The 22,440-nt window shown below is 36.4% G+C and overlaps 1 protein-coding gene across 4 annotated transcripts in view; it reads right to left on the reverse strand.

Annotated features, from left to right (window-relative positions):
• The window catches only part of gramd4a (GRAM domain containing 4a), a 73,436-nt gene that overhangs the window by 22,322 nt on the left and 28,674 nt on the right, over nucleotides 1-22,440 (reverse strand). For all 4 annotated transcript variants that reach the window (XM_048154972.1, XM_048154973.1, XM_048154971.1 and 1 more), the window contains 3 exons: nucleotides 5,519-5,639; nucleotides 3,701-3,762; nucleotides 1,657-1,792 (listed from right to left, as the gene is read on the reverse strand). In XM_048154972.1, coding sequence (XP_048010929.1) covers nucleotides 1,657-1,792; nucleotides 3,701-3,762; nucleotides 5,519-5,639 — 319 coding nt within the window. The remainder of the gene's footprint in view (nucleotides 1-1,656; nucleotides 1,793-3,700; nucleotides 3,763-5,518; nucleotides 5,640-22,440) is intronic.

Here is a 22,440-nt window from a genome sequence, read left to right on the forward strand (position 1 = left end):
CTTCAGAGACAGATAGATGTACTCCATTGATCCCTGAGGGGACGTTTAAGAGACATGGACGACTCAATAGCCTCATGTATAATTGAGGCAGTTACATGCATCGACTGGACATCAGATTCAGAACTCCAGAGAATTCTACCACAAACCACAAAACTTTGAAGATTCTCAATAGGTTTCGAAATAACTGTAGTCTGCATTAAAGGTTAGTTCAAAATTTTCTGATAATTTACTCACCCCCATGTCATCTAAGATGTTTATGTCTTTCTTTCTTCAGTTGAAAAGGATGTTTTTTGAGGAGAACATTCCAGGATTTTTCTCCATTTAGTGAACTTCAACAGCTATCAACAGGTTGAAGGTCCAAATTGCAGTTTCAGTGTAGCTTCAAAGGGCTCTACATGATTCCTGCTGAGGAATAAGTGTCTTATCTAGCAAAACAATCAGTCATTTTCTTAAAAAAATAAAAATAAAAATGCATATACTTTTTAACCACAAATGCTTATCTTGCACTAGCTCTGCGATGCACCACGAATGAAAGCACCTTCAACCCGTTGGTAGCCGTTGAAGTCCACTATATGGAGAAAAATCCTGGAATGTTTTCCTCAAAAAACCTTAATTTCTTTTTGGCTGAAGAAAGAAAGACAAACATCTTGGATGACATGGAGGTGAGTAAATCTGAAATTAACTAATCCTTTAAATAAACAAACAGTGAACCTTACCATTTTTTGAGGAAGCTCTAAAACTTCTGAAGTTCTGAACATACTGGATTCTTTTTTTTTCTATTACATGTTGAGTCCTGCTTCTATAGTTTTGTTCATCGTATAGTAAATGTAAATTCCAGTAGGCGAAAAGTAAAAACAAGGCTGTACACAGAATGTTAGTAATGGTTTTGAGAAGGGTTTGGGAGTTTTGCTATGAATTTGACTTTTATTTTGAAAACTCTTCATAAGTTTATTGGTTTTTTAAAATAAAAGTCTTAAATCAACAACCCCCAAGCATAAAAAACTTTACAAGCAGAATTGACTGTCTTGTTTTCAATTGCATCAAAATATTAGTAGTAAACGAATTCAAAAATGAGTTACGCTCTAATATTAATTACAATATGATAAGTTGAAATATCTTTTTTTAAAACAAGCTGCATTAAACACAGAATATTATTTTACATATAGCTACAAAAAAAGAAGGCCAGCTCTTCAAAATTGGGCCAGATTTTGAGGGCTGGACCACCAAAAATTTGGCAATCAAGCTTAAATTTGGCATGGAAAACCTAACACTAACCCTCTGAGAAATACATCATTTGATAAAACCAGAGAACACAGAAAACTTTTATTTTGACATGCAAATTAACTTTCTGCTGAAAGTAAAAGCTCCATGTTATGCAAGTCCTGCCCCTTTTGAAGATCTCCTCTTTGCCACTATACTTGGCCTATTCTGACTAAAAACATCCTGACCACAGGGGGGCAATAAAATGTTTACAATAAAATTTTACTGGACAGAGAAAGACCTATGGGAAATGATAACAGAGCAGAGTATTTTAGTTTAACAAGAATGACATGAAGGATGAACAATTCTTCCAAACCTGTACATAATTTAAAAACACATGCGCAACAAAATAATCTGAATTGTATAATGTTATACAGGTGATCTTTCTTCACTGACCTTTTAGCACTTAGTGGCTCCTCAGCCTCAACCGTGTTCTCCTCAGGCTGGAAGCGAAAATCCTCAATGTAAACCCCAAACCGATCATACAGCCAGCTATGCAGCCGCGAACACACCGTCTCCTTCTGCTGTTTGTCTACAGGGAGAGTTTAGAGATATACTTCATTCAGAGGCCATAACCAAAGCTCTATTAATCTAAATCCAACAGTGGGAATAGTGAGAGACAGAGAGCTTGTGCTCTACATTCTCATTTCCTGCCTCAAACAAAAGGGGTCGGTCTGGCCTAGTTGGTCTACAAATTTAGACAAGTGCCTAAAATAACAGCTGAAAGCTTCCTGTAGCAGAGTTTTCAGAATTAATAACCACACACAAGCAGAAATCCAAAACCTTTATATAAGATTAGAGCCACAATTACCATTTCAACCCAGATGACTGACAGATAAAAGCAATAGTCAAATAGAGATCAAATAGAAATGACTGATTTTGTTGCAGTAATTTACAAAATGTTGGGGAAAATTTGTTTTTTTGTTCACCCAACAGTTTGTGCACTCTTTGCAACGTAAACTGTTTGTTCTCAATTGATATTGTTCATTGAAACTTACTGTATTATGTAGAAGAGTTTTGTGAGAAAGAGGTTGATTGAGCGAGTATATTACCTGCATTCAGATTTAGCATTTTCCTTCAGGTCAGTCCTATGTTCATAATAAAAAATCTGTTTAAATGTCAGATGTATTAGCCTGTCCTTTTAACAGTTAAGGGGTTTTCCCATGACTGACAGCACTAGTCAAAGCGTCTTGTTCTGTTCACAACAATTCAGTCTTTTCAATGTAAAAGTCTTTGCTACTGACTGACATACTCATAAAGACATCTAATGCCGCAATAATGTAACTTCTGTTGCTGTTCACGGTCAGGGACTATTTTTTCTGGTGGAAGGATATCAATGCAACTTTCATTAAGTAAACTTTCTCTAAAGCCTTTTAGAGAAAGTTTACTTAATGAAAGTTGCATTGATACATATTTTTGGCTTTAATATTTGTATTGTGTGGTAACCGTTTTATAAAAGCAATAAGGTACTCGAGACTAGTGCTGTATTGTGAATAAGTCACCGCTTCGCGTCGTGCCTAACAACGCCCTTCAGCTGTGACTTATTCACAATACAGCACCACAGCCTCTCGTACCTTATTGCTTACATATATATATATATATATATATATATATATATATATATATATATATATAAAAACAACTTTTGTTTTTTGTTTTTCATTTTTGTTATTAAAAATAAGAGCAAAGAAGCAAAACAAAAACAAAGATATAAATGATTCACTTTGAATAAAACTGAACTATTTTTATCGATACTTTTCAGCACTGAAAGAGAAATATATTTAGCCGTTACAATTTTCTTGTCCGCCATGTTGGATGAATTCTTTTCACGAAGCTTTCTTCAGTGTATTGTGGGGTTGCCTTATCTGAAAACAATACATATAATTCTGCCTTAAAATTTCTATAGTTATAGTTGATCTGAAAATGGTGAGGTTTAGACATTTTTTCATCTAAAAGTAAATAATTTTGAAACTTTAAGGGGCTGTTTACACGACACTGTTTTCAACCACAAACGGAAAACTTTTAATGCCTTTTGGCCATTCATTTACACGACAACAGCGTTTTATGTCCTGAAAACAAAAACTTTCGAAAACGGGTTTCAAAGTGCAAGTTTTGAAAATAATACCGTTATTGTCTCCATGTAAACTACAAAAAAAAAACGCAAATTTGTGAAAACGGTGACATCATGCGCATGCGTGTTACATTTTCAGTCTATAGGCACTTACTAATAATAATAAAAAAAATTAAAAAAAAGTCTATAGGCGCGTACTGTTTTTTTACAAAGTGACATCACCAACTACTGGCCTAGCATGAATAATACAGCGGTTTTAGACCTTCTTGTGGATCTGTGTGAACAGGAACCATTTCGAAAAAAGCAAAGGAAAAACTTAATTGTCATTTAAATGTACCCTTAATGTCATAACATTGTCGGTTGTGTTACCTGTGCCATTAGCTGCAGGTGGCTGCTGTTTTCGTGGAGGCTGAGGTGGAGAATCTTCACACCTGCACCAGGAAACACAAACTACATTAACCTTCAGTTCATACAAAACTTCTATACAAAAAAAAAAAATGACAATATGTAGTTCTATTAAACATTCACAGTATCCACAAAACACACCTGTAACATGACTCAAACAATCTGCAAACAAATTGTTTTCTCGGACCTAACCATACTATTCTGAGCAATTTTTGCAATGACTTTTAACCAACTAGAGTCAAGGAGTCTGCAATAAGTGTTGTTATTAACAAAACTGATAATTGAAATAAAGCTGAAATAAAATACATCTAATTTATTTTTTTAGAACTTTATTCTAACCTGAAATGATATAAAACTATTTATTTTGTCAAAATCTACACATATATGCAGGTGAATGATCAGAAACCTCTCCTCAACATACAGCACACAAGCCAAATGGGTCGCCAATCAAATTGGAATCAATTAGATATTGAAATGACATCAGTGGAAAGAACACTCTGTACTGACATATTGCTGTGAATGCCTCTCTACGTATAGACATTGACAGGGTCATGGGGGGTGGGATGTAGTAGCTATTTTTATAGCTTGGCATGTGGCGTGGGCAGCCCACTGCAGTCAGTCCTGCTGTGACAGAGTACAGGAGCAGGTCATTGAACTGCCAACACACATCAGTTTACCACAGCCTATAGAAGGAAACTATAAAACAACATAATGCTAACGTTTTCTTCAAAACAACAACTTAATTCAACTTTTAACGTTTACTCAATTGATTTTGTCAATAATTATTTTCATATTGTGGCCGATAACCAATATATGACCGATATTATGTCTTTCCCCACCACTGATGAAATTTTTCGCCATTTATGACACAACAATTCTCGGAATTTTACGGCAATTGATGTTTACGCTATTATACAGTAGAGTGGGTGCTAATACGCATCTTCTGAAAGAGTACAGATCAAAGATCAAAACACAGGCGAAGAAGAAGCATTGCTTACGCTAACACGATCATCAAACAACAAACAGTATATAAATCAAAACTTCCTAACGTTAAGTAATGAAATGTCGACCCCGGGGCAAGCTATAGGACTGTGAAGCTTTGGGTGTGTTGATGGACTTGATCCACTCCATATATGTTTTGATCATCATTTTGAATCATGTCCGGACGTAGTCTTCGACACAAATGCGTTTTTCTCAGGTTTTTGTTCAAAATGTTGTTTTTGTTTGAAACTTACCCAAATTCAAGTGTTGATAAAAAAAAGAATGTATTAAGAATGCATTAATGGCCATTTTCCTGGTTGCATTCGCACCGCCAGTAGGAACTCTGAAGCTGTGCTTGTTGTTGTGACTTATTTTGACAGCGTGGCGGACATTTATTTTGCCAGAGCCTGAGCACACAGCTCTCCCATTCTCCATCTTCATTAGTTTACAATCTGTTTAACAGTCCTGTCTAAATTAACTAATGTACGTTAACTATTTTTTTAAGCAGAGGCTCTGTTCTTTCTTTTGCATGTTCAGTATGCTGTGCTTCCCTAATACAAATAAACTGATTAGTTAATTTGTTCATAAATCGCATTACTATAAATGTCTATATACTGTACAATAAAATTTGAGTGTTCATGTGGAAATATGTGGACGTTCAAAAACCATTAACCAATGACACTTATTTATTGAGCATTTATGGCCTAAGTCTCATGTGCTCCACATCCATTATCTGAAACTTTGTCAACTCTGTAAAGCTCTTTTTTGTTGGTGTCTATTTTTGAGTTGTTTTATATTCACCTGGTCTTCAGCACATCATTCATCTTCTGTTCCAGGTCAAGTCTTCGGCTGCGCTCTCTCTCCAGCTCCTGCTTAAGGGTCTCCACATTGGTTTCTTCTCGGAGCTTCCGCAATTCCTCCTCTGAAATAAAAATCATACAAATTACCACATACTTCAATTAACCCTTTTGTATGAAGACAAATATTATGATCTAGTCCAGGATATGTAAGTGTTAACATGAAGTTTTATAAACATTTCTTGTCTTACAAAAATGTTTTTTGACATACACCATAGTAATGCAATGGTATACTGTAAAGTACCTAGATGTACCATGTAGATAGTAGGGTGATTTATATTTTATTTTCATTTTATTTTTAGTGATTTTTATTTATTTGGCACACGAATATGGCAATATTGATGCTTTATATCACCACCTAAAGCCTAAATGCCTAAATGGGTGATGATGGATGTATTCATAATACAATACTATACTTCGCCAAGGGGATTCATACAAACAAAACCAGAGTAAATACAGTAAGAAAAAATAAGTTAATAAGATTTAAACGCTACAGTTAAAACATGTTCATTACTTCATTTTGTATGACACCTTACAATATATACTGTAGCCATTTTCACTGGAAACTAATATGCTATACTTTGATCTCTTGTATCACTTCACACTCTCTTTTTCTCATGTGATGACAGATTTCAAATCAATATGTAATTTATATTTATTCACTTAGCAAAGTAGCTTTGCAACAAGCAGGTTCATTGCACTCATTCAGTCATTATCGCAAAATAAGTCCCTTTTGGATAATACAAGATGTTTCAGCTTCACATCAGGGACAATTTAAAAGTGTTTTCCTCAATAACTCTCCAGTCTTCTGTTTGTGAAATTTCAGTAGTCTAATGCACCGCTGCGAGCCTGCAGCTATGTACTCTACATGGTCTTTGTTCCCAGCAAAGCGTTATAAATATTTAAGTGCTAATATGAGCTTCCCTCATACAGAGAGCCATAAATGAGAGAATAAGATCTGAATGACCATCAGTGCTCTATAAAACTCTAGAGCCTGAACCGTGAGTTCAGAATAATGGCCATTAGTGGAAGTGCTTCTGTGTGACAGATGGTTTCAGATGAGATGAATGCTGTCAGCTTGTACGGAGGTACATCACTAAGCAGGCAGTCAATTAATCTATAGTGATGTTTCTATTAACAGCATTTAGATTTTCACAAGCCTGAACTGCCTAAATATAGATTCTAACTAAAGTAAAAAGCCCGGGGATCCTAATATAGGATTAGCATCCAACCCTTTTTAGTGGTGTTAGCTAAGGCAAGCATCACTATTACTATTGCTCATGCGTAGATATAGAAGTTTAAACAAACTTAGTAAATAATAATAATAATAATAATAATAATAATAAACTTGGCACGTAATGTTTCTTTGGGTGTAGTATTAATTTTCTAATCAATCTGACTAACAGTTTTCGCTTTTGACAATAAAATCATTAAAAATCCCTTAGACTAGGAGGCTGTTTACACGACACCATTTTCAACTAAAAACAGAAAACTTTTTATGTGTTTTTGCTGTTCATTTACACAAAAACAATACCATTATCATTTCCATGTAAACTACAAAGACGTGAATTTGTGAAAACGGTGACGTCATCAGTGTTGGGCACGTTAGTTTAAAAAAGTAATTAGTTATAGTTACTTGTTACTTCTCACAAATAGTAACTGAGTTACATCATTATAAAAGTAACTAATTACCAGGGAAAGTAACTATTGTGTTACTTAAGTATACTTTGGGCTTTACATTAAAGGAGGTAACAACTATTCAGAACACCTTAGCAACTGCACAGCAAGATGCTAACAGCTACTCTGAAAACCTTAGCAATGCTAACAACCACTTTGAATATCCTAAGCCCAGGGTATACTTCGGCCGTCCGCGTTCGTGCACCGTCCGCATGACGTAATTTCCGTTGCGCGTGCAACAGCGCATGCGCAAGCAGGACAGAAGAGTCCACTAGGTGGCAATACACACAGTACTGAACACAATGAGCAGTTGTCGAAGAAGAGTGTGAAGAGTTATTGAAAAATAAGACGAGTAAACTCAAAAGCATGCCTTCTACATCGTTTTTGATTCCTGTTCTCTTGGTGTATCTTCTGAACTATGCTGCAATGGTGGATGCACTATTTTTCTTCTCCGATCCTGCCCAGCGAATGTCCCGTTGATGACATGATGTCTGGTAAAAGTATAGAAAAAATTGTACTGTGCATGTGTCGAACTCGGTCATCCGTGCGCATTCGTGGTTTAGTATACTTTGAAAGATGCGCGGACGCGACTGTGCCAAAGATGCGTCCGGGTGCGGAAAGTGAAGTATACCCGGGGCTTTAGCAACCACAATGCCATGAAAACCACTCAGAACACTATAAGAACTGCACAGCAATACGTCAACAGCCATTCATAACATCTTGACAACGTTAGCATCGTAACACTCCGAAAACCTCCCACAACACTCATAGCGAGAAAATCAAATACAGTACAAATTAAATTGTTCATGCCAAAATTCTTTGAAAGTTTTTTTTTTTTAAGGAAAGGGTGCTTCAAAGTGTTTTTAATTTTGCGGATGGACAAATCACCCAATGTACCAAGCCATGGTGTCTCTAATCAACAGCAAGCTACATCTTCAGATCTGTCTTGATCATTATAGGCAGGCCACACTGAGAACAGACTGATTATGATACTACAAAATCAACATTCTGTCTGTAATTCTCATTGATCTTCATGTCTCTTCAGAAGGAAAATCATATATTTCTGCTTTCTATTTTCTTACTCAAAGGCTGAATGTGTTTGTGATCAGTCTATGAACTTCAGAATATGTTGACTGAAGTGCTGAAATTATATGTTAGTCATATCAAAACATCAACAGAAATGTTGGTAACTGAACTGGGAGGTGGGGGGCAACAGTTAAACCTGCTATTGGTCTACATGTTTTTTTTTTTTTTTTTTTTTCAATAATCTTTTTTTTTTCCAGATTCTCATAGTTTCTTTCTCTCTTAAGGGGCTTTCACACTGGAGGAACCTTTTCATAGTTCCAAGAACTATTGGCTGAAGTACTCAGATTTTGCCATGTTTGCAGGAACTAGGAACAATTTTAGTTCTAGGAACTCCTTTTGGGGGAACTAAGTTAGCTCCTACTTCAGAGTAGGGTCTTTTTAAAAAGTCATGTAAACATATTTACTTCACGAACATGGAAAACAGCAATAACAGCATTTACCTGTTGTCTGCAGGGTTGTGTTCTTTTCTTTGTAATACTGAAAGTTATCATAAGAAGATTTTGTCTCTTAGCCCCAATTTTTGCTCTTTCAGTCATGCAAATTATGCGTTTATATTCCATCTCTGTTATCACGAAACCCACGACACACAACAAACACAGCTCTGATCACGGCATCTTCCATCCACCAGTTGTAAATGTTGCGCTTAATGACACCATCTTCGGCCACTTCACAATCCTATTCCCGGTGCGAATGCAACCAGGAACATGGCCCGGAGGAGAAATTAGTTCTTGGGGAAACCATCCTAGTGGCTAGTTCCTATAACTGAGTTCCTAGAATTATTCGGTAGTTATAGTAACAAGCCACCAGGGTGGTTCCTGAGAACTAAATGTTCCCATAGGGCCATTTTCCTGGTTGCATCTACACCGCCAGTAGGAACTCTGAAGTGACATAAGCTGTGCTTGTTGTTGTGACATTTATATTGCCAGAGCCTGAGCACACAGCTCTCCCATTCTCCGTCTTCATTAGTTTACAATCTGTTTAACAGTCCTGTCTAATACGTTATTAGAATGAACTGTTATAAAAAATAAAGTAAACAGTATATGAAAAAGCAATAGCGTTTGTTGTGTGGTTGATGCTCAATGTCGCTAGCTCAAAGTTGCGTTGGATTTTCTCATTAGCTTAAAGGTTGAGAGGTCCATCTATCACTGTTTTCCATGTTCGTAGAGTTAGTTCATTGAGTAAATATATAGACTATAAACTGTGTGTACACAGCTTTTTTTTAAATGGGGGGTACTGGTGTTTTGTAAGCAGTAGGACAATCAGATTACACTTACGTCACTGGTAGTTCCTATTGTGCCGAGTTAGACCCTACTCTGAATTAGGAGCTAATTTAGGCTGCATCCGAAAACTTAGGCAGCTGACTTGTTGCCTCGCTGCCCTACAGGCAATGACTCTGCAGGCAGCATTTCCGCATGAAGGTACCTCACGAAACTGATTTCATACATACATCTGAGACAGTCTAACAGTTTAATGATCTACAGCACTACAACTTTTGTCTAACCTCAATGTTGGTTATTTAAAGTGATGGTTCAAAAAATTCTCTCATTTACACACCCTCAACTAAGATTGATCGTCCATCAGCAAACCCTCCTTTCAACAATGAACCTATACTTCTGTCAAATGTCTGACCAACCTATTGTGCGTAACAGGACATTTAGTGTAACATTTTGATTTCAAAATCAAAATTCACAATTGAAACTCCTCATGTAAATCACACAAGACAATTTACTGACACCCCCAGTTGATTCTAATAGTATAATTGTAAGCTAACAACTCGATACTCAAAACTATTTGATAAAATAGTTCATTTTATATATTCATTTAGCAGATGCTTTTACAATTGAGGAATACAACAACGATTCATCTTAAAGATGCAATGAACATGAGAAGTGCAAGCAGTACAAAGTTTCTGCCATCGTTCAGAATAGAACAAGCTAGAATAAACCATTTAGAAGCAGACATCACGGTTGCGTGTACATGTGCATTGTGGTGGCAGAAAAACAGTGGGAACAAATGGAGGAAAATCCATGGAAAAGTCAAAATTGTGAAATATAATCATTTTTTATTATTTTATTCTGTGGCTTCCACAGACTGCTACTGCTGAACTGTCATTTTCAGCTGTTTCTTGAACATTGTCAGGGATTAGTTTTCATTTTAATTAGTTTTAATTAATTAACAAAATTTTAGGTTACATTTTATTTTACAGTGCTGTAGATACATTGTAATTACTCAAATAAGTACTGAGTACTATTAATTAAGTACATGTACTTACTATAGAGTTACAGTTAGGGTTAGGGCTAGGTTTAAGGTTAGTTACTTGTAATTATGCATAATTTACTGTTATTACTATAATAAGTACATGTAGTAACGTGTAACTACGGCACTGTCAAATAAAGTGTTACCAAATTTTACAGTATTAAATGAAACATTTAGCTTATATAGCTAATACAGCATTTCCATCAGCTTTTTTATTGTTTTTGTTGCATAACATTTTTCCGATATGTCAGGGACAATATATTGTTAGGAAGGATGCCACCTAACAAATTTGCTTAATAAAATGATGTTGTTGTTAATTCTTGTAATAAAACAACAGCCTTTAACTTTGACTGTATTAACAATATAGAAAGGCCTCTAGTAACTTCTTGTTTAATTATGGTGCCGGGTATGAATTAGCAACATATTCTTTTAATGATAAGCCTATGAAGCCTGTCAAAGTAAGAATGCTGGGAAGGTCATGAAATATATATTGCTTCCTCCTCTCCCATCACTCTCTTTCTCTCTTAGTAATCATAGCTCTTCACAATGTGCTTCATGATCTCTCTCTCTATCTGTCAGTAGATTCACAGCACCCTGCAGACAGACAGGAGTCGCCATCAGGCACTAATAACAGAAGTGGAGCGATCTACTCTAGTGCTGATAGTCCTCCATCCTGCACAACAGAGCCATTTCAGAATGACCACACAAACACTAGACAGATAAATAGAGATATGAGTCATCATGTCTGATGTTATCATGAGTACACGTTCCGGTAAATTTCCAGAAACTTTTCAAATTTTACCAAAAGTTTCCAATAATCCTGGAAAGTTTCCAGAAATTCTCTGGAAATTTTCCGCCTCTTTGCATCCCTAGATACGAGTCATTATGTCTGATGTATTTCATGAGTACACGTTGCATTTTAGTCAGACTCTGGAGATTGAACTAAGCTTAACTTATGCTATTTTTATACATTATATATAGGCTGAAATTTGAAGGAATATAAAGACTTTTTTTTATTTGTGCTTAATTCAGTCCTTACCAAAAAGAGCTGTGGCTGCACCATGGTAAAGCAATGATATCATGGTAGTACCTTAAAGGGTTAGTTAACCCGAAAATAAAAATTCTGTCATCATTTACTCACCCTCATATTGTACCAAATCCATAAGACTTTCATTCATTTTCAGAACACAAATTAAGATATTTTTTAAAAGCTAAAACCAAAGAGATTTCTGGTTTCAAGCTCCAAAAGGTCAGCTTTCACGTGAACGGCACGCATCAAGATGAGCTATGTGAAAGTGAAGATATTTTGTGAAGACTTTGTTTTGTTTTCACACCCAAACATTCACAACGCTTCATAAAATTTGGATGAAACCACTGGAGTTGCATGGATTACTTTTATGATGCCTTTATGACCTTTTTGGAGCTTTGGAGCTTGGAATGTTTTGATTATCTAGATTTTCATTGGATGGACAGATATTCCTCAGGTTTCATTAAAAATAATTTTTCAAAAGAATAATGAAAGAATATGGATTTTGAGTGAATTAACCCTTAAAGAATTAAGAATTAATTAAGAATTGACTCTTAAAGAGTCAAGAATTAAGAAATTAAATTTTCCTTGATCTTTTGATATATAAGAGGTACTTTTTTGTACTATAAAAATATCCTGCAAGTTTCAGAACTCAAAACTTCCATATTATTCCAAAAACAGCTTTACCAAGCTCAAAAAATGACTTGTTTCGGATTTTGTCTCATTGTCAAGTCAAGTCACCTTTATTTATATAGCGTTTTTTACAATGTAGATTGTGTCAAAGCAGCTTTACATTGATAACTGGTACATTATTTGGCTGCACAGCAGCTCTTAAAGAATAGTGTCAATGCAGGCAGATCAAAGCACTGTTGAATATCAAATGTCAAGTCAAATGTCAAGTGTCCCCAACTAAGCAAGCCAAAGGCGACAGCGGCAAGGAACCCAAACTCCAACAGGTGACATCAGGTGGCAAACAAGTGGCAAATAGGTGTTAAAATGGAGAAAAAAACCTTGGGAGAAACCAGGCTTAGTCGGGGGGCCAGTTCTCCTCTAGCGAACAGTGCTTTGTTACGATTCAGGGTACTATCATAAGTCCGATAGGATCGCACCATTCAAAGTATTTATTTCAATTCCATCCAGTTGAGGTATGGTTCAATTGTGGTTCCATTGTGAAGTAACAGTGCGACAAAAGACCGCCTCTGCAGAAGATCAACACCTACTTCTACATCATTGCCTCTTTAGCCCCGCCCACCAATTTGGACTTATATATAACGACTTATATAGTGATGGCCGATTTCAAAACACTGCTTCATTAAGCTTCGAAGCGTTATGAATCTTTTGTGTCGAATCATGATTCGGATCGTGTGTCAAACCACCAAACTGCTGAAATCACGTGACTTTGGCGCTCCGAACTGCTGATTTGACACAAAAGATTCATAACGCTCCGAAGCTTCATGAAGCATTGTTTTGAAATCGGCCATCACTATATAAGTCGTTATTTTGTTTTTTTGGTGCACCAAAAATATTCTCGTCGCTTTATAATATTAATATTGAACCACTGTACTCACATGAACTGATTTAAATATGTTTTTAGTACATTAATGGATATTGAGAGAGGAAATGTCATTGCTGGCTATGCAGGCCTCACTGAGCCATCGGATTTCAACAAAAAAATATCTTAATTTGCGTTCCGAAGATTATTCAAGGTCTTACGGGTGTGGAACGGCATGAGGGTGAGTAATAAATGACAGAATTTAAATTTTTGGGTGAACTAACCCTTTAAAGGGTCAAGAATTGAGAAATCAAATTTGATTTGATCTTTTGATATATAAGAGGTCATTGTACTATAAAAATATCCTGCAAGTTTCAGAACTCAAAACTTCAATTTCATTCCAAAAACAGCTTTACAAAGCACAGAAAATTACTTGTTTCGGATTTTGTCACATTATGAAGTAATGACTGCCTCTGCAGAAGAGCAACACCTACTTCTACATCATTGCCTCTTTAGCCCCACCCACCAATTCGGGCATGTCATGTACTAGTAAATACGAGACAGACTCCATCACCACAGTCTTTGCATTGCCTTCCTTGTGATTATAACATTAAGAAAGCGTGGATGAACTTTATTTTTAACAGTTTCAGTCAGATCACATTAGTAAGACACCGTTCGTTAGTTCATTTCATTTTATTGCAGATTCATTTTAAATGAGAGTTCAATGCAGGCTTTCTAGAGAGACTGAAAATAAAAGATGATGCAGTGCCAACTATACTGGATCTGACAGTTATGTCGTAACACTCAAGTGTGAGAAACAGTGTTTTTACTATGTGTCACTATTCCTTTGATACAAATCGTTTGATATGTACTGAGTATTTATGCTGTAGAGCTGCAGTAAAACTGTGAATATTTGTGATAGTTGTGATTTGCTGTTCTGTCCTTTGCTTCAGCATTTATGGGGTTAATTTGGGGGATTCACAGATACAGAAGAAAGCACATAGAGAACGTTTCTTTTATTACTGTTTTGATCTTTTGAAGTCATTCGCTGTAATCCTGAATAAAAGCTTAAGCAACTGTTTTGTCATCAGTAAGACATTACAACACATTTCATTTTATCTAAAACACGACACTGCAAATGACAATGTATACGCTTTTCACTTTATTGTAAATGATGAACTATGAACGGCCTATAAGAACGACAGTGTGACAAGCAATGGCTCATTCATTCATAATTCCGTTTACACGAAACACCGTAAAGTCGACTGGTGACTCCAAGTACTTAAACTTTATTTGCCACAAACAAGACTTATAAAGCATATGTAATATGCATAAATGTTTCACAGTGTTGGCAACTATTTTCTAACATCGGAAGTTTTCAAAACAATTCCACGTGTAATGGCAGGGATGTTATTTTAATATGCAAAACTGTTACCCAATCATAGCAGTGGGTGTTTACTTTCAAGTCTTTAATGTGGTGCGCCCATCAAAATGGAGTGTTCGAAATAGATGGTCAAAAACAGGATAGAAAATATCTTATTACTTCTAAATTAGGATGTGTTTTGATGTAAAAATGTAGTTCATGACCCGTTTAAATATATACAATGTTAATAAAAGATTATCATATTCATGTACCTTTGTATTTATATGTTACTCCAAAGAATATCATAGAATAACGCTATGTCAGTAGATTACCACGTGTTCAAAAACATGATATGTATAAGTGAAGAAGCATGCACTGTCCTTTCAGTTTGCACATAAGTGCATCACATCATTTTTTCATATCTTTGAATGTACTATACTGTCTGAGCACTGTCATATAAATTGTGACACAACTTTATAAAACTAGGCCAAGGAAATCTGAACTTCATGAAATCTGGCACGTCTTTTAATTATTATTTTAATGAAAGTTAACATTAGCATTAAAGTATATTGCATTATTAAATGCAGTCATCTTGCTTGTTACATTTTCAATTTGAATATTAATGTAATGTAAACACATCATAATACCATGTCTTAACCAGACACAAAGGGCCAATCTTTTCCGCAGCATCATAGAACATAGAAACTGTGTGTCCAAAGATGATAATCATAGGTTCTATGAATAATGTTAAAAGGTATAATCTTAATTCATATTTCATCGTGCATGACTAAAAGTCATAATGAAAGCAACAACAATCAGATCTTGAAAATAAATTAAAGGAAACAAGAACATTCAAACTGTGAACTCTATGTGAACACGTGTTTCCATGACAAAGATCATGACTATGACTCAGCCCTTGAGTATGTATTTTAATAATGATAAAATGGCTTCATGGTTATTCATTTGATTGTGTACTTAATTTGATTGTATTTATCCATTTTGTTGTGAGAGCCGGTCCGCACACTCTTCTGATTGACTGTGATTTGAGATTGATTTTGTTGCATCTTGTAGTTGGTCGTGCCTGTTGTGGTCAGACAAAAAGCTTGTCGCTGGAATATTATCACATTGCGTTTATTTAGGACTATGTGTCAAATGCATACATTAATGTACATACAGTAGCCTCTCTATAACATCATAATGTCTGTTAGGCTGCACTTACATTATGGTTCAAGTGACCCAACACAGATCGGATATGACCCACAAATGTGTAAGCAGGAAAAAACACATGGATTCCGATATTCTCGTTCATTCATAAGAGGACATAAATCTGATATGAATCAGATATGTGCATTTGCAATGTAAGCAGACAGAACGGATATTTCCCTGTCAATGCAAGTTATATGCCATTGAAAAAGTGACGGCTCAATGGCGTAATAGAGGTCAAAAGCTCAAGCCAATGTTTTGCTGACCTTTAAAGATGGTTCGGAAAGCAAAAGCTTGCATTATCATGACAAATCATGCCATTTTTACTTTCTTTTCAGCCTAAGTTTTTTTTGGTTCGGTGCATCTACCTTGGGTTGTTTCGGCAAGTGTATAGTGTAAATGCAGATATCGGATATGGGTCACTTTTAAAAGAAGATATAAGCTGTTTATCAAAAAAAAAAAAAAAAAAAAAAAAAAAAATCGGATATGGTCAACGAATTGGAATTGAGCATCAAGACCTGCAGTGGAAATGCAGCCCCATTATTATTATTATTATTATTATTATACTCTTAGCAGTCTGGATGCAGAGCTCGTATATGTTATTATATTATATCTAAGAAGTACTGTACTTGTTTGCCGGTCTTAAGGCAGGAACACACCAAGCCGACGCCGATGAACTAGTGGCGACGAAAGCAGACTGCAGGGTTGGCTCACGTCGGCAGCGTCTGGGTCCAAAGTTGGCCTGATACACCAATCCAACGCTCGACAGCCGACGGCCAAGTAGCACGTCCGTTCTACGCCTGCGTAAGATGAAATGCCTGTCCGAACCAGCAGGTGGCAGTAGCTGAACAGCCAATCAGAATGATCAGATGGCCCGACAGACTGACGAGCTCGGCCATCTGATCGAATCGGCCGAAAAAAGCCGATAAGGACCAACTTCAGCCGACGGTGCGGAACACACTTTGAAAACTTAGTCGGCCGACGAACAAAAACTGCCCAACGGCCGACCGTCGGCTTGATGTGTTCCTGCCTTAAGGCTAGTTTAGATCAGAAAAATGTCTCTCATCCATACCAACTTACCAAAATGTAAATATAAATTGCATATAATATATATACAATAAAAAACAATATTTACCCCAAATAAAGAAATATAATACATTGCATACACATACCTCAATTTCCAAGTCAGAACACCATGATAAATTAGCACACATACACATAAGCTAATTTCATCTCCACCTATCAGACCATATAAAAGATTCAGAAGCTCTCAGAGCTGTTACATACACTCACACCAGACTAGCTGTGTAAGGCTTTGAGGTCATTCTATGTATTCATCCTCATCCGTCAATCCCTAAATAAAACCTCATTGACTTCCTCTGCTAATGGTTTCACACTGAAACATACGAGTGTTACTAGAACAACACAGTCACACCACAAATTTCTTTGAGAGATCCACTTTGAGAGCAGCAATTATACAAAGACTTGCAACAATCTCAGTCTGGCCCATTTATATCGCATCGCCCGGATCCTGACATAGGCGATACAGGATTACGCCCACTCTCAGTTCTTTTGCTACTTTAATTAAAATTGTTTTTTTTATTATTATTATTATTCTTTTTATGGATTACTTAGTCTATGCAGCTTTCCTCCTTGCATCCTACCACCACATCTCACTTCTACTGCTGTCTGTGCAAACCAAACATAGTGGGTGATAGATGTTATATTAATAACACTGTACTGCAAAGGCTGAGGTAATAAAATCAGTAAAATCTCAAAACAAATCCAAATAAATAATTGGTTTCTGAAGAACATGAGGCTATTTGATTTCATGACCAACAAATCACTCTTTATAATGTTTTTTTTTTCCATTATTGTGTGTGTTTCTTTAATTGCTGCCTTTGCAACTTAAATAATTTACAACATAACAAAAAGTGAAATCGATATCAAGTAGATAATACTCCTGCCGAGGCAACATGTCCTCCAACCAATACGTTTGATAAAGTTGTGCCCCTATCGACAACAGGACACTTTCATTTTAATGCATTGTACCCTTTTATCTGCATCATATTTCGGATTTTGCATAGCTCAATTGGTAGAGCATTGCAATATACAACAATATGCAATCATGCAATCATGGGTTTGATCCCAGGGAACTCATGTGCACATAAAGTGTATATGCACTATAAATCACTAAGAGTAGGTTTAGGGTTAGGGTAGGTGTAGTCGTTAATAAAAAAAAAAAAAAATAAAAAAAAAGAGTTTTGCTAAATGGAAATAGGACAAATGGTAACGACAGTAATACATCATTTCATGACGACAGACGTAACACGACACTGTATTTATTTTTACGCCAGCTAGAGGGCGCATGACTTTAAAACATAAATATAGGTCGCAATAAGGTGCTTGAAAAAAACGACCTATAGGGTCGTTTTTTTGAGGAGGACAGTCTCTGCCAAGGTTATGGCTAATGTAGCAGGACATTATCCACAGTTGGGTTGTGCTGGATTGAGCCTGTTTTTGAGTCCCATCCATCTCTGCCCATCAGCGTAGAGGCTGATTTATAGCTTATTTTGGCCAAGAACCACCCACATAGAAAGGGAGAGACTGTTATACCAACATGTAAAGAGAGCAACTACTCAAATTTATGATTTCATAATAGTTAGGCAAGGAACAAACAACTGTGGGCATACCATCGGAGACTAACTTTGATAAAGTTAGCATCATTTATTGTCATTTTCCTCATTATTGTGAAGTTGGTTTGAAACAATCTGTATTATTGTATAAAGTGTGACTAACCAGTTTTCTTTGAACTCAGATTCTTGATTTTGTAGACAACATCACTGGCCTAAAGAAGACACAACCTAAAGCAAAGGTCATAAGCGGTCACTTGTGGGTTGCTGAACTTAGGAAGCTTACATGTGCTCTTACTAAGCATGGCAGCAATTCATGTAAACCTATTAAGAGCACAGCAGAGATGAATGACCCTAGCCTGGAGAAATACTAACAACACAGCTAACAAAGCTAACAGCTAACAAACAGCTCCCTGTTAACTGAGAACAAACATTCTTATCAGTTTCTCTCTCATTTGGTCTCTGCTTGTGTAATTAGCATCGACCAGTGGCCTGGTTTGATGTTCTGGTAATGCTGCCTCTCTGCACTGCATCATGGGACCATAGCTTTGGGCATGACCTGTTTTACTGTTGTCACAACACACCATCAAACTCTCAGCCAGTGAGTTATGTGTGGATCCCACTAGACAAGTATATCAATTATCATAAATACCACATCTTTAAAAAGCAACTTAAGAATGCAGAATTAGTGGTGGCACTTTATTTTACAGTATGTGCACTTCCATGTACTTAAAGTGTACTTACCTAAGAAAGTACAGTAACACTTTAGTATAGGGAACATGTATTTACTATTAACTATGACTTATCCCTCAATAAACTCCTTAATACTACTTAATACTTAATAGTTAGTAAGTTAGTTGTTAAATTTAGGTATTGGGTAGGATTAAGAATGTAGAATAAGGTCATGCAGAATAAGGCATTAAAATGTGCTTAATAATTACTAATAAACAGCCAATATTCTAGTAAGATGCATGCTAATAAGCAACTAGTTAAAAGACCTTAAAATAAAGTGTTACGGAAAGTACGGTTAATGTAGGTTAACTACATGGGTTAAGGTTAGGTTTAGGGGTAGGTTCAGGGATAGTACCCAATTATTGTAATTACTATAATATATATAAAGTGCTACCAAATTAGTAATACAGAATTGAGACTCTAAAGAAATAGTACATCTAAAATTCAGTTATCACTTACTCACACACTTCTGTAGAGTACAAAAGGAACAGATTATTTGCATTGCTGCTCTTACTTTCAATTACAATTTTCAATTATTCAATTCAATGTACTTTAAAGTAATTCCAAGTCTTCACAAAATATTTTTGTGTGAGAAACAGATTTAAGTTGTTATTAAAACTGGTCTGAATGATTTATTCACAGATCTCACCGATTCTGTTCTTGAAATAAGCTCAGTGATTTTTGTGTGAACTATTATCTTAAATCAACACTTTCAGCAAGAAGAAGGGAATCAAGAGCTTGGCTAAAATAGTGTTGACCACTTACTGAGGCTGAGGTTGCCTTTGAGTTCATCTGTGATTCCATCGCAGAATAACTCCATATCTGAGAGATAGGCCTCCATCCTGGCCCGATGTATCAAGACCTCATGAATAACGAAGTAATATGGTTCCTCTAATGTTTGAGCATAGTTGCTTTCAGTCATCAAGGCCCCAGTGATTTTTTTGACTCCACAAACAAAACAAAAAAAAATTTCTTAAAATTCGACTTTGCTTCTTGGTGCACCAAATACTTTGGCTAGTTTTGCCTGTTGTGAACTAGTCCAAATGGCAGGAAATGTAGAATCTAGAATCTGGCATCAAATAGATTGTGTAGGTCCATTACTACAACCCTTAAAACAACAATCACAAAATGAGGCTTAGCGGACTGGATCTAAACCCTGCAGGAGAATTAAGCACCTAGAGGAAAACTACTGTTCCCTACTGATTGAGGTGAAACAAAAGCTCTATTCATCAGACAAACCATTAGCCCATTCTGTTCACATTTTCGAGGTCTTTTCCACAACACTGAGCAGTAAGTTGTTTGAAATAGAGCCATGTACTAATACGAACACAATATAGTGATGTTACCAAACTCAACATGGTATCGTAATTTGGTCCAGACGCTTCCATGACTCAAGTTTAGTGTTGTCAACAACCAGACTGTTGTTTAAAATGGATCCATTTGATTTTTTTCCATTCATAATTTGCATGCGCAAAGAGTTTGGTGTATCTTTATTCAAATCAGCCACTACTTGTGACACCTATTCATAACTCTAACAGAATTGCACCATTAGGAACCAGGGTTCAGGTTCCTCAAAACTTTTTTTTTTTTTTCAGAAAATATCTATTCCTTGCATCAATAGTATCAGTTTAACTTTGATATTGTTTTATATGATGCCAATGGGGAACACTGTCCTAGTTGTTTTGATTTCAAATGTCAAGGGACATGCAGATACTGTCATTAAAGACAAATGCACAAGGCAATATTCTCTGCTATTCCATACCAACATCCTGTTTCTTGGAAACTACCTGAGATGTATCTCATCTGTCTGTGGGTACACAGGAAAATATTACTTCCTGCACATCCAAGTCAGAAGATCAAGTGTCACTTCTTTTAACTAAAACAATATCAATCATCATTTTTTACTTTGATATCATCAAAAGCTCTCAGATAGCATAGGATGACCATTTCTTTGTTTGTGCCCGATTATTTTATTACGAAGAGCTCAATTCTTGTGGTTTTGGTCTAGAGACCTTTAAAGACCAAATAAACATATACTTGGTTTGACATTACTCATTACTGGTTTTAGTCTGGGTCTCATTATTCACTTTTTTTTTTGTCTAGATCTGAGTTATGACTTATCTCAGACAACACCAGTCTATTTCCGCTGTACAGGTGATAATTGCCTCAACCACGGGTCAGCAGGCATCTTCAGCCATTAAGAGAATTTGTAATAATTTCATAAAAGCTCAGAAAGGCAACTGAGCCACCGTACAAAATATCTCTGTGATTGAAATAAATGCTGAAAAAAAAAAAAAATCAGCATTTTCTCTGTTTCAGGTGTTTGAAATGGATTTGGGTCAACAGGTTGTTGTTAGGTCTCGGCCTTGTCTAGGGGTCAGGCCTTGGTCTGGCTCTTAGGGTTTCTGGTATTAGTTTGGGTCTTAAGTGGTCTGTTATGTGTTTGGATCTGAGTTTTAAGCCAGGGACACACTAAGCGGATGGTTGGCCGTTTGGTACTGGTCTGAAACTTAGGGGGTCTGGTATTGATTCTAGACTGGGTCAGATTGTGTGGTACACTGGTGTGGGTAAGGGCCTTAGGTAATGGTCTAGTATTGTTCTGGGATTTTGGGGCCTGGTATTGATTTGAGTCTTTGGGAGTCTGTAACAGGTCTAAGTCTTAAGGGATCTGGTATGGGTTTGGGTCTTAGGGAATCAGGTATTAGTCAAGATTTTTAGGAAGTTTGGTTTTAGTCCAGAGTCTTTGGTAGTCCAGAATTGGTCTTAGTTTTTGGTATTTTAATGGCTCTAGGCCTTAAGGGGTCTATTAGTCTTGGTCTTTTGGGAGTTTGGTATTTGATCTTACGGGGTCTGGCAATTGAGGACTTTGCCATTGAGACATGATCCATTATTATGGTTGAAGAGACCATTAATATAAAGTTAAACTCATAATGTAAAAGCTACAATATTCCAGCAAACAAATGCCTGGATGGACTATTCTGCTGTCATCACCAATCTTTAATTATTCATGGTGAGATCTCGGAGACACTGTTCTTGGTTTTGAGAGCCAAGGGCTGAGACATGGTTGGCGTATTGTTGTACTGTGATGTTAGCTGCCTTTCACAGCAGTGAACCTCTCGTTCCTCTGAGAGGAAACATAAGCTTTCTCTCTCTGCGTCAGCGGCAGCCTTTCAGTGCAACAATAAACCCCTAAGTGAATGCCGCTGTCGCATAGTAACCTGCCTGAAAGAAACAGAAAGCGGAGGAGATGGTGTGGGTGTAGTAAATAAGAGACAGTCTCTCAGAGTTTGGGAGGAACAAAATTAGAGGAGTACTGAGGGAAATGACATCGGCATGTTGTTTCTGTAAATAGCACAAAACCCCAGCAGGTTGAGGCCATTTGAGCCACCAGGCTTCT

This window comes from Megalobrama amblycephala, linkage group LG14, assembly GCF_018812025.1.
Source record: "Megalobrama amblycephala isolate DHTTF-2021 linkage group LG14, ASM1881202v1, whole genome shotgun sequence".
NCBI classification, from domain to species: Eukaryota; Metazoa; Chordata; class Actinopteri; order Cypriniformes; family Xenocyprididae; genus Megalobrama; species Megalobrama amblycephala.